The 15419-nt window shown below is 38.7% G+C and overlaps 1 protein-coding gene across 2 annotated transcripts in view; it reads right to left on the bottom strand.

Annotated features, from left to right (window-relative positions):
• Window positions 1-12656: 12656 nt before the first annotated feature.
• Ap3s1 (adaptor related protein complex 3 subunit sigma 1) overlaps window positions 12657-15419 on the bottom strand; it is a 38400-nt gene continuing 35637 nt past the window's right edge. The window contains exon 6 of one of the 2 annotated variants that reach the window (XM_008825273.2): window positions 12657-13354. In XM_008825273.2, the coding sequence (XP_008823495.1) occupies window positions 13226-13354 (129 nt within the window). In that variant the 3' untranslated portion in view covers window positions 12657-13225. Of the gene's footprint in view, window positions 13355-14724; window positions 14774-15419 lie in introns of those variants that run through there. The other variant, XM_029559749.1, reaches the window with a different exon arrangement.

Raw genomic sequence — 15419 nt, 5'->3', positions numbered from 1 at the left:
ACAGTGCTATGCATATCTCCAGAAAAGTGATCATCATCTTTACCTAGCTGTGACTCCTATGAGCTACCATGACTAGTTTCAAAAGATATGCTCCACTAGTACAATAGTGGCATGAATGTTATTGGCACAACCAACCACTTTCTGACTAGATTTAAGGCTCACTTCACAAGGAATCCATACCTAACACTGTTATCAGGGCCAAGAAACTGTGACTACAGAGGTCATAGGAGAGAATCCAGTACCACTTTTCTTTTTTTCTTTTGATTTTGAGACAGGGTATCCATGTAACCCAGTTGGCCTGGAACTTGCTATGCAGACCAGGCTGGCCTTGATCTCATGGAGATCCACTTGTCTCTGCCTCCTCTGTGCTGGAATTAAAGGTTTGTGCCACTGCATCCAGCTCCCCACTACTACTATTATGCTAAATGAACATAGTATTAAACCTACTCCTAATGACTTACTGTTAAACCCATAGATTAGTGCCCCTCTCAAGTCTCACCAAGAAACAGATGGTGATTAATATGGACATCCACATCTGGTCAATGGGCAGAAAATAAGAGACTATGGAGTGCTCAACCCTAAATGGTACACCTGTATCACACCTTCTTCTCCCCAAGCTCAGGGATCAATGGGGAAGGGATGGTGGTGGAAAGACTGTAAGAGATGTAAGTGGTGGATGAATACAAGGAAATTGTTTTTCCTAACACAAGAGGGAAGACACATATGTGAGCCTACAGTGCATACACAAGGCCTGTGCAAGCCCAAGCCAGACAAAAACCCAGCATGGATGGGGGAAGTAAGCAAGAAGCCCATTCCTAGATGAGGAACTATTGGCAACTGATAGCTGTTGGGAGGAGGACCATTTGTGTGTGTGTGTGTGTGTGTGTGTGTGTGTGTGTGTGTTACAAATGTGATGCCAGGTAGGTTGACCAGGCTCCAGAGAATGGACCCTACATTACTTTTCTGTTGCTTGATAAAACACCACAACCAAGGAAACTTATAGAAGGAAGAGTTTATTGGGGATTATGGTTCCAGAGGGATAAGAGTCCCTCATGATGGAGGAGACATGAAAAGAGGCTGCTGCAGCAGAAAGCTGTGAACTTATATCTTCAATCACATACAGGAAGCAGAGTGTAAGACTGGAAGTGGGACAAGGCTATGAACTCTCAATAGTAAGTGTCCTCCAGCAAGTCCACACCTCCTAGAGATTTCATGGCTGTCATACACCAACTGGCCACCATATACATGTTCAAATACTTGAGCCTATGGGACACATTTCTCATTCAAACTACCACAGACTCAAGAACATTTGGAGAACACAAATTAGACTCAATGGGCCTTAAAAAATAATAGAGGACATGAAGTTGGGGGGTGGTAGGGTGGGGATACAGACCAGGGAGGGGGTTAGAATATGATCAAAATATATTGTATAAAATTCTCAAAGAATCCATTAAAAAAAAAGACCTGGCATAGTTGCATGTGTCTGTAACCACAACATTGAGCAGTGGAAACAGATGGATCCTGAGAACTCATTGGCCAGCCAGCTAGCCAAAACAGCAAGCTTCTAGTTCAGTGAGAGACCCTTTCTCAAACTAGTAAAGACAGAATGTGACAGAGGAAGACACACAACATCCTGCTCCAGCCTCTGTATGCATCTACATGGGCATGTGCACCTACAAACACATGCATATGTACCATCCACACACAAAAACGACATTCATCAGATCAACAGAATATGTATATGTGTGTATGTATATGCATATATATGTATATATACATACATATACACACATACCATTTACAGGAGGCTTTATTGATCTGCTCTATTTTTAAAAATTTATGTGCATGAGTGTTATTCCTGCATGTATGTAAGTGCACCCATGTCATGTAGTGCCTGCAGAGGCCAGAAGAGGGAGGTGGATGCCCTGGACCTTAAGTTATGGATGGTTGTTAGTCACCATGTAGGTGCTAGGTTCAAACCCTGGTCTTCTGCAAGAGCTGTCAGCACTCTTAACAGCTGAACCATCTCTCCAGCCAGTTAATCCGCTTTCACAGACACCATGTTGGCACAGTAGTTACAATTAGGCTGCAATGTGGTGAGGTTTGTAGTAGTACACTGTCATCTTCTAGGACACTGGTGTAGGAAACAAGACTGCAATTAAATGGGAACATGATGGGATCTCCATTCCTGAATCCTTTAGGTTTTTAAGCATGGCACTAATCTCTGCCTTTCTCTCCAAATGGCAGTACTGCTATTTATTTGCTAAGGTTGGGCAGAGGGATTCCAAAGATTACAAGTCTATAGTAGCTCTTACCCCAGACTGATGAACCACTGCAGAGATTTTTCCAAACACTAAGTCAGTATCAATGTGATATATTCACAAGTAGGCAAAATGACCACCAGATGGATCTACAGACCCTACAGACTATGAACTCCACCTGTGCTGGCACCAAACTTATTACCTAACTTCTATGTGCTCACTACTGTAACAGAGACAGGGGCATGGTCAGGCTTGGCTCCTACACATCAAATGACAACCTGGACTATTCCATATAATCACAATATTGAGTGGCTTCCATTTCCCAGGACATGCTTACTAAGTGAAGTCCCTTTGGAGAAGCACTGGGAAAATAAATAACTAGGGCACCTGCTGTGGTATTGTAGGGTCTTCCCTCCTGGGGAGTTGAGCATTTTTTTCAGTTGATTACTTTTGGGCACAAGAACCGACTGAGAATCAGAAACTAGACTAGGTTTTATGACTTCTTTATTGTGCCAGCTGTTTGAGGTCTCCTGATCATCCATGTTTGACTTCTTTTGATTGGAGACTGGAGATACATTGGCTCACCATTTATCTTGCACCTATTGAAGTCATGTTCCATTAACCAACTTTACTTCTTACTACAGATTGTAAGCCTGAGCTGCCTCTCTTGACCATGAAGTTAGATAACTTACACACTTTGCTCCTGGCAGGTAAGTGCTACAACATGACTTTAGTTATTTTAGGATAGCCTCATTCCCATCGTTATCAAGGCTCTGAGTTCTGCAACATTTCCCAACACTAGCCCCAACTTTCAGAGGACAGACACTACTGAGCAATGCTGGTGTCTCTTTCAACAGCACATTCCATAATGTAAATTGAGTTCTATCTGGGTCCTCCTTCTGCTTACACAATGAGCAGCATATGCACTGTAATGTGCAGCCCTCTGAGCTTTCCTAGTCCTTTCTGCCTTGGAAGTCCCATCATACTTCACTCAGCAAACTAAGTGACCTGAGTTTCTCAGAGCTTCCAAGAACTACCCTAGCTTCAGGTTAGTATTCTTCTCAAGTGTTAAATTTTTATTACTGGTGATAACATATAAGCGAACTCCCATCCAACTCTGTTCCCTCCTGCCTTGACTCAGAACCCTCAGGAGGTAGGCCCATGTATATTCTCTCTGCCTCTCCAGGTTTGTCTGGCAAGGCTCTACAGCGGAAGTCCTGGATCTGATGCCCAGCTGTTTCTGTCCTGCAGCTGCAGATGAATTTGCACTTTGCCTTAACTGTTGATTAATTTCAGCATTTTTAAAATCATCAACATCCCAGATTTGATGGAGCAGCCATCCAATCCCGTTTTCGTTGCTTTTTGAGACAGGGTCCCATGTAGCCTAGGCTGACCTTGAACTCCTGATGTTCCTGCCTGCCTCTCAAGTGCTGAGATGACAAGCTCTATGTTCTCCCAGGGCATTCCCAGCATCTCATCTCATTTACCACCTGTGAAGTTTCAACAGTTATTTCTTAGCATGCTCTGATGATCCACACTCTACATCCCAGTGATAAGGTCCTCTATAGCCAACCTTGCAGTGGTCATCCAACTCCAAGTTTTCATTATAGTATTTTGCCCTCTCAAACCAGTCTTGGCTATACTTGCTTTGATGGGTTTCTTGGAAAAACTGAGTAGGATGGAGATTTGTACATAATAGTTACTTCAGGATGCTTCTTGGGACCAAAGTCTTTGAGGATCTGAAGGAGAGGGAGGCAAGGGGAGAGTTACATTGCTATGCAGTTACAACAAAGGCTTCAACTGTTCCTAAGGGAGCACTAAAACTGGGATGGCCTTTCAGAGCTCTTCTCCCTTAAGGCTAAGGGGGCTAGGTTCTTCCAACATAGATGCAGGATGTCCTTGGAGAAGAGCCATGACTTTGGGTGAAGCTGCTCTCTCCAGCTGGTGGCAGGTCTCATAGAGCAAATCACCTCAGCATCTGCTCGGGCAAAGATGGATGAATTACACTCCATGACCCACATACACATTCTCAAAAGCAGCACCAACACTGACTACTGAGAATAATGTGGGGTGGGGCCAGAGACCTACTTGTCTTTAGTTATGTATAGTCATATATTTTATTTTTAATCATGTGCCTCTGTGTGAGCATGTGAGTGTGGGTGCCTGTGGAGGCCAGAGGACTTGTGAACCATCAGACCTGGTGCTGGGAATCAAACTTGGGTCCCGTGTAAGAGCAGTACATACTCTTAACTGCTGGGCCATCTCTCTAATCCCTGGCCAAATATTTCAAAGTAATGTGAAGTAGTTTCTCTCTGGACAGTAATGCTACCAACTTACTACATAAATCAGTTCATCTAGTTTGGTTTCAGTTTTCAGGGATTGTGTTTTAAAATTTTACTTAAATGTAAAATGTAAATGTAAATCACTTAAATGTAAAATGGTTCCAAAATAATGTACTTTGAGAGAAGGTTCACTTGTATTCCAAATCTCATGGGTTTTCTTTCCATTTAAAACAAGGTAAGCACAAACTCATTTTTCCTTTTTTAGATAACTGATAGCATACTGTGATGACTAATTTTGTGTCAACTTGACTGAACTATGGACTATCCAGTTACTTGATCAAACATTCCTGGTGTTTCTGTGGCATTTTTGTAAGAGGTGAGCATTTCAGTCAGTAGGATTAGAGCAGTGTCTGTAGTGTGTGTGTGGCTCATCCAATCAGTGGGTCTAAACAGGAACAACATGGTTTACCTGCCTGGCCCTAGAAAGGACTCCTCTCTCTTGCCTCACTGCCTTTGAATTAGGGACATTGGCTTTCTCCTGTCTTAGGTTCAAAACAGAAACATCAGCCTTTCCTGGGTCATGTGTCTTCAGTTCATAGCTCACCCTGCAGATCTTGAGATTTGTCAGCCTGTTTAATATCAAGTGATCCAATTTCTTATAGTAATCTGTAATTTACACACACACACACAAATACACACACACACACACACACACACACACACAATTTTGGTTTTCTGAAGGAACATATACTTCCCCCATTTTCCTTTTTCACTGAATAGTATATTCTAAGGGTTACATAATAGCAATATTCATTTTTTATTCCTTTTGGAAGCTCCATAGAATTCCTCAGTCTAGATGTAACATGGCCTTTGAACCAATTCTCTAACAAACACTGGAATCTTCCTAGTCTTTTACTATTATAACTAACATAATAGTTACTAAAATTTAACCTTTTTGAGAATAATATATTTTGATCATTATTGTTTGGCAGAAAATTGATGCAATAAATATCTTTACATTAAAAGATATCAGCCAAGAGTGGTTGTACATACCTGTAACCTCAGTACTTGGAAGGATAAGACAGGAGAATCATGAAGTTTGAGGCCAGGGTTGGAAACACACACCCTATATTAAAAAACAAAACACAAAAGACACCAAGGAGATTCTGTATTCATATTCTCTATTTCTTGGTTTCTTTCAAAACTGTTAAATAAATCACTTCCCCATGATCAATATGAGAGTTCTCATTTCTCAGGTCACTGCCAAGACCATTTATGTGAATAAAATCTAACTGTTCCTGTAACTTGCATTTCCAGACTACCATTGAAGTTAACATTTCCATATATTTATTGGGTACTGAAATTACTGGGGTTTTTCCTCTTACCAATTAGTATATTCTTAGTATATCTGAAGTATCAATCCTTCCTTTCAAATTATACTAACTTTGTAGGCCCACACACAAAAATATTAATTATTACAATGTACTTTGACTCTTTCTTGGACATTCTACATACTTAAAGACTGTTGAATAACCTATCAAAAACTGTAATATCTGGGCTAGAGAGGCTAAGAGAACTTTTTGTTCTCCCAGAGGACCAGGGTTCAGTTCCCAGCATCAATATGGCAGCTACTAACCATCTGTAACTCCAGTTCTAGGGGCCTGACACCCTCCTCTGGCTTCCATGAGCACTGCACACACATGGTGCACTTACATACAAGCAAAAAGCTCACACACATTAAAAAAAAAAAAAACCAAAACACTATATTACCTGTTCATTTATCCTGACTCTCCCTACACATAGCTATCTTAAAGCATAAATAACTGAAAATCTCCCCTCCTCACTTTGATCTTATTATATTGTCAACGTCATTTCTAAGTAAAAACTTCACATTAATGTAAAGATTAGAAATCAGTCAATAAACTTCAAGTAAATAAGGCTAAATAGCTTATTCAGCCAATCGATTCCCCAATCTACTAAAAAGTGTTGTTTTTCTTAAGAGACAGTTTTCCTTGAACCCTCCATTTTCTTGTTTAATTCACAATTAATTGTCAGCTGTGGCTGAGACTCATCCATGCACTGTGAATTCCCCTCATCGTCCTCCCTGGCCGTAACTACTGAATAGATCTTTCATCCCCTGACTTTATTTTATAGTGTATTTTGATAGTATACAAGTTTCAGGAGCTAAGAAGGCAAGAGAAATAAGAAATGAGCTTTTGTTGAACGTTTGCATGTATAAAAACATATTTACTATAATCTCATAAGAGTAAAATATGACTGGTGCAGAATTCTAGACTGAAATTTTTTCTCAGAATTTAAAATTATTTCTCCTTCTGTTTTGTCTTCAAACATTTATTCTTTATCCCATGTAACTTTTAATCCTTACCTCCTCACAGATTTTAGAATCTTTTAGAATCATATTAATAATGTGTTTGGTGGTTTGATCTAAGTACATCCTCACATCAACAAGGAACCACATCAAACCCTGCCAATTCAATAATATAAAAAATGAGTCCTTAAGAGGTAACTAGGTTCTGGAGGTGAAGCTCTCTAATATTAATATCTTTATATAAGGGTCCTGGTAAGATGACTGAGGGGGTAAGCCACTTGCCACCACGCCTGATGACCTGAGTTCAATCCCCAGGACCCACATGGTAGAAGGAGAGAAGTGACTCCTTCAAGTTGTTCTCCGACCTCTACAAATGTGATGCATGCATGAATACACACTCACATGCATACACAATAAATGTTAAATTTTTAAAGAGGCATGATGGAACTTGTTTGCCCCTCCCATCATGTGAAAACATAGCAGGAAGGTGCTTTCTATGAGGAATAAAAACCTCACCAAACAATATGCTAAAGACTCGATCTTGGACTTCCCAACCTCCAGACCTATGAAAAGTAAGTACCTCTTGTTTGTAAATTATTAATCCTATGGCAATTTTTATAGCAGCTCAAAGGGAGTAAGAAAGTTTTCAAAACTCTTATGTTGGCATGCTAATTCCCAATGGCTCAGCAGTTAAAAGCATTGGCTGCTAGCAGAGGACCCAGTTCAATTCCCAGCACCCATATAGTGGCTTAACATCTATCCATAATTCCAGTTCCACGAATCTGATGCCCTTGTCTGGCTTCCGCTGGCATTGCATAACATGGGTGCACTTACATACATGCAGGCAAAACACTCATACACATTAAAAAAAAAAGAGGTAATTAGGTTGTGAGGATGGAGACCTTATGAATGAGATCAGTGTCCTTAAGGGATCCCAGAGACCAGCTAGTCCTATCTATCCTGTAAGGACACTACCAAGAGGTATTGGAACCTAAAATCAGGCCCTTGTCAGACAAAATCTACTGGAACCTTTATCTGATATCTGATATCCTAGTTCTCCAGACCTGTGAGCAATCAATTTCTGCTGTTGTAAGCTACCCAATGTGTGGTGCGTTATTACAGTAGACAAGACTACAGTATTGGTATCTTTTATTTTCACTGTGCACTTTGTGGGCCCATCCAACCCAAGAACTACATTTTCACAATCCAAGTAAATTTTAGGGAATTGGATGGGGGTGGGGGTGGGTGGGCATGGCATGCATGCCAATTTCTTCCCTATATTTTCTGTTTTCTTTCTCCGTCCATGGAATTTCAAGGAATGACTCTCCAGTTTTACCTTTTGCTTTCCAAATGTCTTTTTAATTGTACTTTTCTAGGAATTTTCTCAATGTTACCTTCTAATCTTTCCATTAAATACTCAATTTTTATGATACTTAAAAATATATCCAGCTGGGGCCAAAGGGAAATGCTGTCTCAAAGTACATATATAGCTATATATCTGATAGATGAAATATGCTCATAATCCCAGCACTGAGGCACTAGGATCAGTTCAAGGTCACCTTCAGCAAGTTTGAGCAATACACACACACTCACACACACACACACACACTCTCTCTCTCACACAAATTTGTGTGTATCCAATAACTTCATTTGCACCTCCCCAAATGTTCCTGTTTTGCTCCTATTCTTGATTCTGTGGCTTAGGCTGAGTCCCCTGAAAGAAGAGCTTGTGACAAAGGCTTGTGTATAGGTAATTCTGGAAGCCTATAATCCCAGGTTAATGGTTAAAAGTGTAAATAATGTGTACTAAACAGAGTAGAGGAAAAATGGAATAAGTTAATCTAGGTAAAATGTAAAAATATATTAGGGAGTTGGTTACTGCTATATCAATCCACCATGTGGGTGCTGGGAATAGAACCCAGATCCTTTCCAAGAGCAACCAGCACTCTTAACTCCTGAACCATCCCTCTAGCCTCCAAGCCAACCAAACCCAGGTCCTCTGTAAGAGCTACCAATGCTCTTAACCACTGAGCCATCTCTCCAGCCCCCAAGCCAATAAAGTTTGGGTGCTAGGAACCGAATCTGGGTCCTTTGTAAGGGTAGGCAGTGCTTTTAACCATTAAGCCATTTTTTTCTGGCTCCATGAAAATTTTTGAAAAATACTTTTACAGTGTCCTCAGAACTGCTTCCCTAAGTCATAGAAAGGAGACATGTTTAACCCACTCTCACACATCAGGTGCTGTTAATTTCCCTTCACTTCCAATGTACACATGTGACTACCAAGACAGTCCCCAGTGTTCCAGCTGGAGTGGACAAATAAGTTCCAGGAAAGAGGGATGTGATAGCTTGGGCTAGAACCAAGGCAACAGCTGTCAGGATGAGGAACTGGCTCCTACACTGGGGCTAAGTGGTAGGCTGTGAAGATTTTTACAGTGAAACACTTGGTGTCTGATACACTGGGAATAGTGATTTGTTAAATTCTCACCTATAAGCTTGGTTGTTTTGTCTGCTTTGGCTTCAACCTTTCACCCACCCTTTGGCAGTTCTTCTCCTCGGTGGCTTGGTGATAAGTGTGAGGGTCCGAAGACCTGATGGAAAGTTCTGTGCATGGAGAGACTTTTCAAAGAGCAGCTTTCATAGAGTGTGACATGGCTGGTCAACATCAATGGAAATGTTAAATCAGATCTGCAGGTCTTCTCTCTTGAGCTAACAGCCTTACAAAGAACAGGCTTAGGACCTGCCCCCCTAAAGAAAGAGTGGAGTGAGGTGTAAGGCTGGCTACCAACAATCTGAGAGCTGAGAAGAGTGGCCCAAGGTTCCACCACTCACAGGTGTTCCAAAGGGTTTCCTCCTGGCTTAGTTCAGTTCCCTGCCCTTAGCTTTGTTTGTCCTTGTAGTCTCTTGCAGGGGAAATGAAAAGCAACAGACAGGATCTGAAAGTCTACTCTTCTTTCTATATAGACGCTAAGTAATTCAATTTTAAGTACTACCAATACCTCCAGTTCCTAAATGTGTGGCGGGGGGCTCTTCAGTGCAAACCCACATGACTATTCCATTGCCAACTTAACTTTTACCTTTCCCAGGTTTACATACTTCACAGGTTATCTAGCTCCCAAAATTCTGTAACAATTACCATCTGATTATTTTTGCCTCTTTGAGCCTATGTCATTTAAAAACATTCTGTCATTTTAATGTGGTTTGAAGGTAAAAATATGAATAAGCACATTATCAATAATCCATGTTTTACTGAAAGTCTCCTCCCAGTTACTTTCCAAAATACTGGAACATTGTTACTAAATGTCCTTTACGGTGCACAACCCTTGGGTAAACATTTGAAAGACAATGGGGACATTACATAACTCACTCTCCCTTTTGCTCAGTCTATTACTGGCTTACTGTAATCTCTCAACTATCCCAAGCACGTTCCTTATGTGTGGGCTCCACCACTTGCTATTTCTTCTACCTGATAACTCTTGCCCCACAAATCCCTATTTCAGGCATGGTTTTGCTCAAATATTACTTCATTGGAGACATTTCCTAGCAATTCTACACATGAGGGCGAGAGATCAACTTACCCCTAGCCTGCTCTTCCCTCTATCCAGTTTTACTTTTCTCCACATGACTTATCTATCCACCCCCTTAACCTTCCCATATTCCTCTCAAATAACAAAGGGAAAAGGGAGGAGAAAGGGGCAGGGCAATACTGCAAGACACTCCACGTACTCTTCTACACAGCTCCACTGGAACAGGATTTATTAATCGGTTACAGTAGGCACTTCATAAACATTTGTCCAGTGACTAAGACTAGGCACCTACCTGAATTTTCTACTTTGCATAGTTTTATTCTAAGCCTTTTTAACATCTCTGAGCTGCTGGAAATTGCAAAGAAAAAAAAATATGTTGGGGCCTAAGATTCCTCAGAATAATAATCAAGCTTCAGTGTAAGGAAAAAAAGAAACTCATTTCTAATAGTATACCAACAATAACCAATGGCTAGCCTCTTAGGAGTTGGGGTAGGGAGATGGTTAATTAACTACAAGTTTGCAGACCAGAGGAAGAATATAGCTTTTCCTAATCCCATAGTATACATTATTTTGTCTTTTGAGACAGGATCTTGTAATATCCTACACTGGCTTTAAATGTGCTATGTAGCCAAGAATAACCTTGAACTGATTATGCTGTTTCCACATTTCAAGTGCTAGGATTATCGGTATGTGTTAGTACACTGAGCTAAAGTTAACTTTTTCAAGATTTTACTTTATTATTAACTATGTGTGTATATGTGTACCCATGTGTGGGCATGCAGATGAATACAGATGCCTGCAGAAGCCAGAAGAGGGAGTCAGATCCCCTGAAGTGAAGATACAGGCAGTTGTGATCCATCCAATGTGGGGAACGGGAACCAAACTCAGGTCCTCTGCAAGAGCAACAAGTACTCAACTGCTGAGCCATTTCTCCAACCCCTCAAATTAATTTTTATTGCCTTATCTGATAGAATATAAGGTGAAACAGCTGATCCATATTTATTGGGGAAGAAATGGATATCAAAGTACAGAATAGTTTCATATACCACACATTTGTACAGATTAACAAGTTGTCGTATCTGTATACCTTCATGGAATGTAAATGATACTTGCTCCCCCAAAACAATGTTGACTAATTGTTCTCATCACTCCTATATGATACAGAAACAAAAACAGAAACACTTTGGGTCCCATAACTTTTTTCTTCTGAAGCCAAATTAACCTAAAGAGTAACAGAGACACAGGTTCAATGTTTCCTTAAGGTAGGTTTCAGTACAAGCTGGTACTGTGTGTTCCTAGAAAAGGTCCAACACCTGCAGCTGGTGAATAAGGAACTGTATCTGTTGCCCTTTTAGTATTAGATCAAGTGCAAGGTTTTTAATACTGGTCAGAGTGCACCACAACAGAAGAGTTAGATGTCCTCAGTACTTGAAACTAAATTTCAGGAAAAAGTCAATTTAACTTGGGTTTGTGAGCTGGTTCACACATCAAAATTCTCTTTTGTTCAAAGTACAAGTAATAGAAATAATGAGCTAAATGCTATGCACATTGGTGAAGAAACATACCTTTGATCCTTTAGGGAATGGCAAGCACTCCATTTATGAGTAACAGGCTACTGTTTTTGCCTTATTGCTTAACGTAATGAAATAAAGCAGACAAAACTTGAAAAAAATTAAAGAGTGAATTTTTCTTACAGAGTTCTTGGAGTGAAAAATCTGAGCAGTGTTTCAAAGAGAACATTTCTGGACAGATGACAACTATATCAAAAACCACAGTCTAACCTGAGAAATGATGGCACTCAGCTCCCAAGATTAGACCACACGAGGAAACAAGGGCCAAGGATGAGAAATCAGAATACGTGTCAGGACTTAAAAACAAAAAAATGTACAACAGTCAGTTAAGCTTTGATTTTGTGGCACTAAGTGGAGTCCTCAGTTTTTTGTGTCCACAATCAAAATAGGTATTTGCTAACATCATTGTTCATGTGGGCAAGAATGTGATGCAAAGGGCTTTTTAATTTTTTTCAAGTTCTGTCTGCTTTATTTCATTACATTAAGCAATAAGGCAAAAATATTTATATAAAAATATTTTACATTTTTTAAATAGTTTTGAAAGAGATATGCCATCTCCCACTGCCACTCTCATCTTACAGAATAAATATGCTGATTTACGCCACTCAATTTGTGACAGTTTCAGAATGATGAGCTTCTGAAGATTAAAAACATGAGCATAAATTAAATAAATCAACACTAACAGTTGCTTAACAGTGATAAAATATACTTTTATTTACTTTGTTGAGTCAGAGGGTTGTAAAAAAAATTATTGCTAAAGTAGATACCAAGCAAACCAGAAAGGTACTTTAGAAGTACAGTTACCTTGGAGTTTATTTAAACTAAGGAGAAGGTCATGTTTTCATGCAATACATACTTGGTTCTTTAACGTGACAAACAGCTGAAAGAATTAAGGAATGCTGCACTTGTGATTCATACAAAACATCGACATTTGGGGTTGTACATAATTAAAGAAACATTTCACTTTTTGAAATACTGTGATAGCCAATACCGAGAGTCATGCCTTTCTGTGGGCACAGAAATAAAACTTAGAAAATAAAACAAATCACACTGGAACTACTCCATTTCTTTAAAATCACTGAGCAAGAAAAGCAACACTGAATTTCCATACTGATTTTATACAGCTTCTATACAGTACCTTGACTTAAATCCAAGAGCAAAGTTAAGACTCTCCTCCCCTATTTTTGGTAAACAACTGCATGGTAAACTTAGATGACTTTCCCCCTGGATTTTACCTGGGAGTTGCCTTTTTAATATTTTACTTAAAAGAGGGCAGGTTTGGCACTTTTATACTGATGTCACCAATGTTAATATTTCTTGGGATCTCAGGAAGATTCATATTCTTTACAGCTGAAACAGCACGGGCTGGAGCTCCTGCTAAGCCAGCCTGTATACGGAAGCAAATAAAAGAAAAAGAAAATGCACAACTCAGGTGTAGCTCATGACACAAAAAAACTTAGCAATGGAAGACAATGATAAAAGATTTTTACATAACAAGCTTAGAGACCAGATGGTAGTTTGAATTGGTATGAGATGGTTACTCTGAAATACTAATCTATAAAGAGAAAACAGTTGACACATTAAAAAATACAGTGAATACATGCAATAACAATGTAAAGATTTAAGCACAAGTATGTGTGCTACCCGGATATCATATACAATATTCACATAAAACCAAAATTGTTACCTATAATTTAAAAGACATGAGCTTAAAGAATGATTTATATTTAGTTTATTAGACTACTCTTGCACCAATCATAGAAGACTTTTTAAAAATTTTTAAATGGAAATTATAATCAGTATGTGTTGTGAAATAAAAGTAATAGTAACCATTTAGTTGCTTTTATTTTTATTTTTTGGTCTTTTTAGGACAGGGTCATCCTGTAGCCCCATCTGGCCTGAATGCCCTATTGTAGACCAGGCTGGCCTTGAACTCACAGAGATCCACCTGCCTCTGCCTCCCGAGTACTGGATTTAAAGGAGTGCCCCACCATACCTGGCTCATTTAGTTTCTTTTTTCAGGGCTAAACCCTTAAAATATTTCAAAAGAAAAAAACTAGTTTTAGTATTGTAAGGGCTCCCTTAAACTTTTCTAAGTTGGTTCTAAAATGTTAAAAAAAAAATCAAAATCAGAATCAGGGCTTTAGGGGACGCCTCAATCCAAAAAGAATAAGTCTGCTTAACAAACTGCAAAAAAATCTAACCAAGCCATTAATAAAAACTGAATGATTAAAAATGCTTTGTCATCCAAAGTAAATTCAACAACATATGTTGAATTTAAAACATACAAACTTAGAGGAAAAAATCACATATATAAATAAATTCTAAAATTTTCAAGTTACTACCACTAATACATAGTTGGCTTTTTTTAGTAGGAAAATTCACCATTTACCAAGTAATTTAAAAATATGACTTAAATGAAAGGAAAAATGCACATATATAATTTTTCTGAGTACTATAAACAGGTTTTATATTCAAGATTTAGCATATATGTAAAGAGAGGATTCCATCATTTTTTATTTAGGCTACATAAAAAGCAATGCCAACAAACACATCTGAGTTCAGTGGTATCATCTTGCACAAAAATAAACAAGGAAAAAAAATCGCTTCCACTTTGCTCAGTTATATATATGAAAAGACAATATCCATGAAATTAGAAGTGGTCGTCTTAAAAGTCCCTTTTCATAATGTACATTTTTCTTTTATGTAATCCTACCTCTTTTGTTAATTAAAATAATAATAATAATAAAGCTGTTACCTGAGAAAAATCTTGACTGATACAAAATAGGCCAGTGTAAACTATTTGCTGAATAAAGGATACAAACATTGTTAAGCAATAAAATAAAAGCCATGGATTATCAATTCAGGATTGTAAATAGAAAAATAAGGTTGTGCTAATAATGGACATGGACTACACAGGCAATGATATGGGTGATAATGATGAATGCTCTATTCCCAATTAAAGACTGGATAGGGGTGGAGAATTCCATTTTTACAATTTAATGGAGGTTTGTTTTGATGTGCAATTGAAAATTTGATTGACCTTTACATTTATACCTACCTGAAACAATGAAGCTAGTTATACCTCATTTCCCTCCCATTCCCCAAAGATGTTAAAAATATAACTGATTATCATATTATCAGAATAATATAATTGAATACATTATATTCAAAAGGATCTTTATTTAAGATTACAGTTCTAGACATCAAAATTTAGAATAACTCAAGATCAAAGAAGAATCCAGTTCAAAGAGATTTACCACCTTATAAATTTTCTTTTCACAAAAAGTATGCGGTCTGCTAAAGGAACAGAAGTTAATTCACAATTGCAGACATCTTGGAACTAGAATCATTTTCCCAGATAAAGGATTCTATGATTTTTCTTAAAATGACAGTATGTCAGTATTTTCACTGTGGATTTCTATAAAGGGTTGCAAATGATAAGTGAACTG

The sequence above is a fragment of the Nannospalax galili genome, unplaced genomic scaffold, assembly GCF_000622305.1.
Source record: "Nannospalax galili isolate Female #2095 unplaced genomic scaffold, S.galili_v1.0 scaffold128, whole genome shotgun sequence".
In the NCBI taxonomy this organism is placed as follows: Eukaryota; Metazoa; Chordata; class Mammalia; order Rodentia; family Spalacidae; genus Nannospalax; species Nannospalax galili.
Note: the sequence above shows the minus strand (reverse complement) of the source record. Positions and strands in the feature narration are given on the sequence as shown.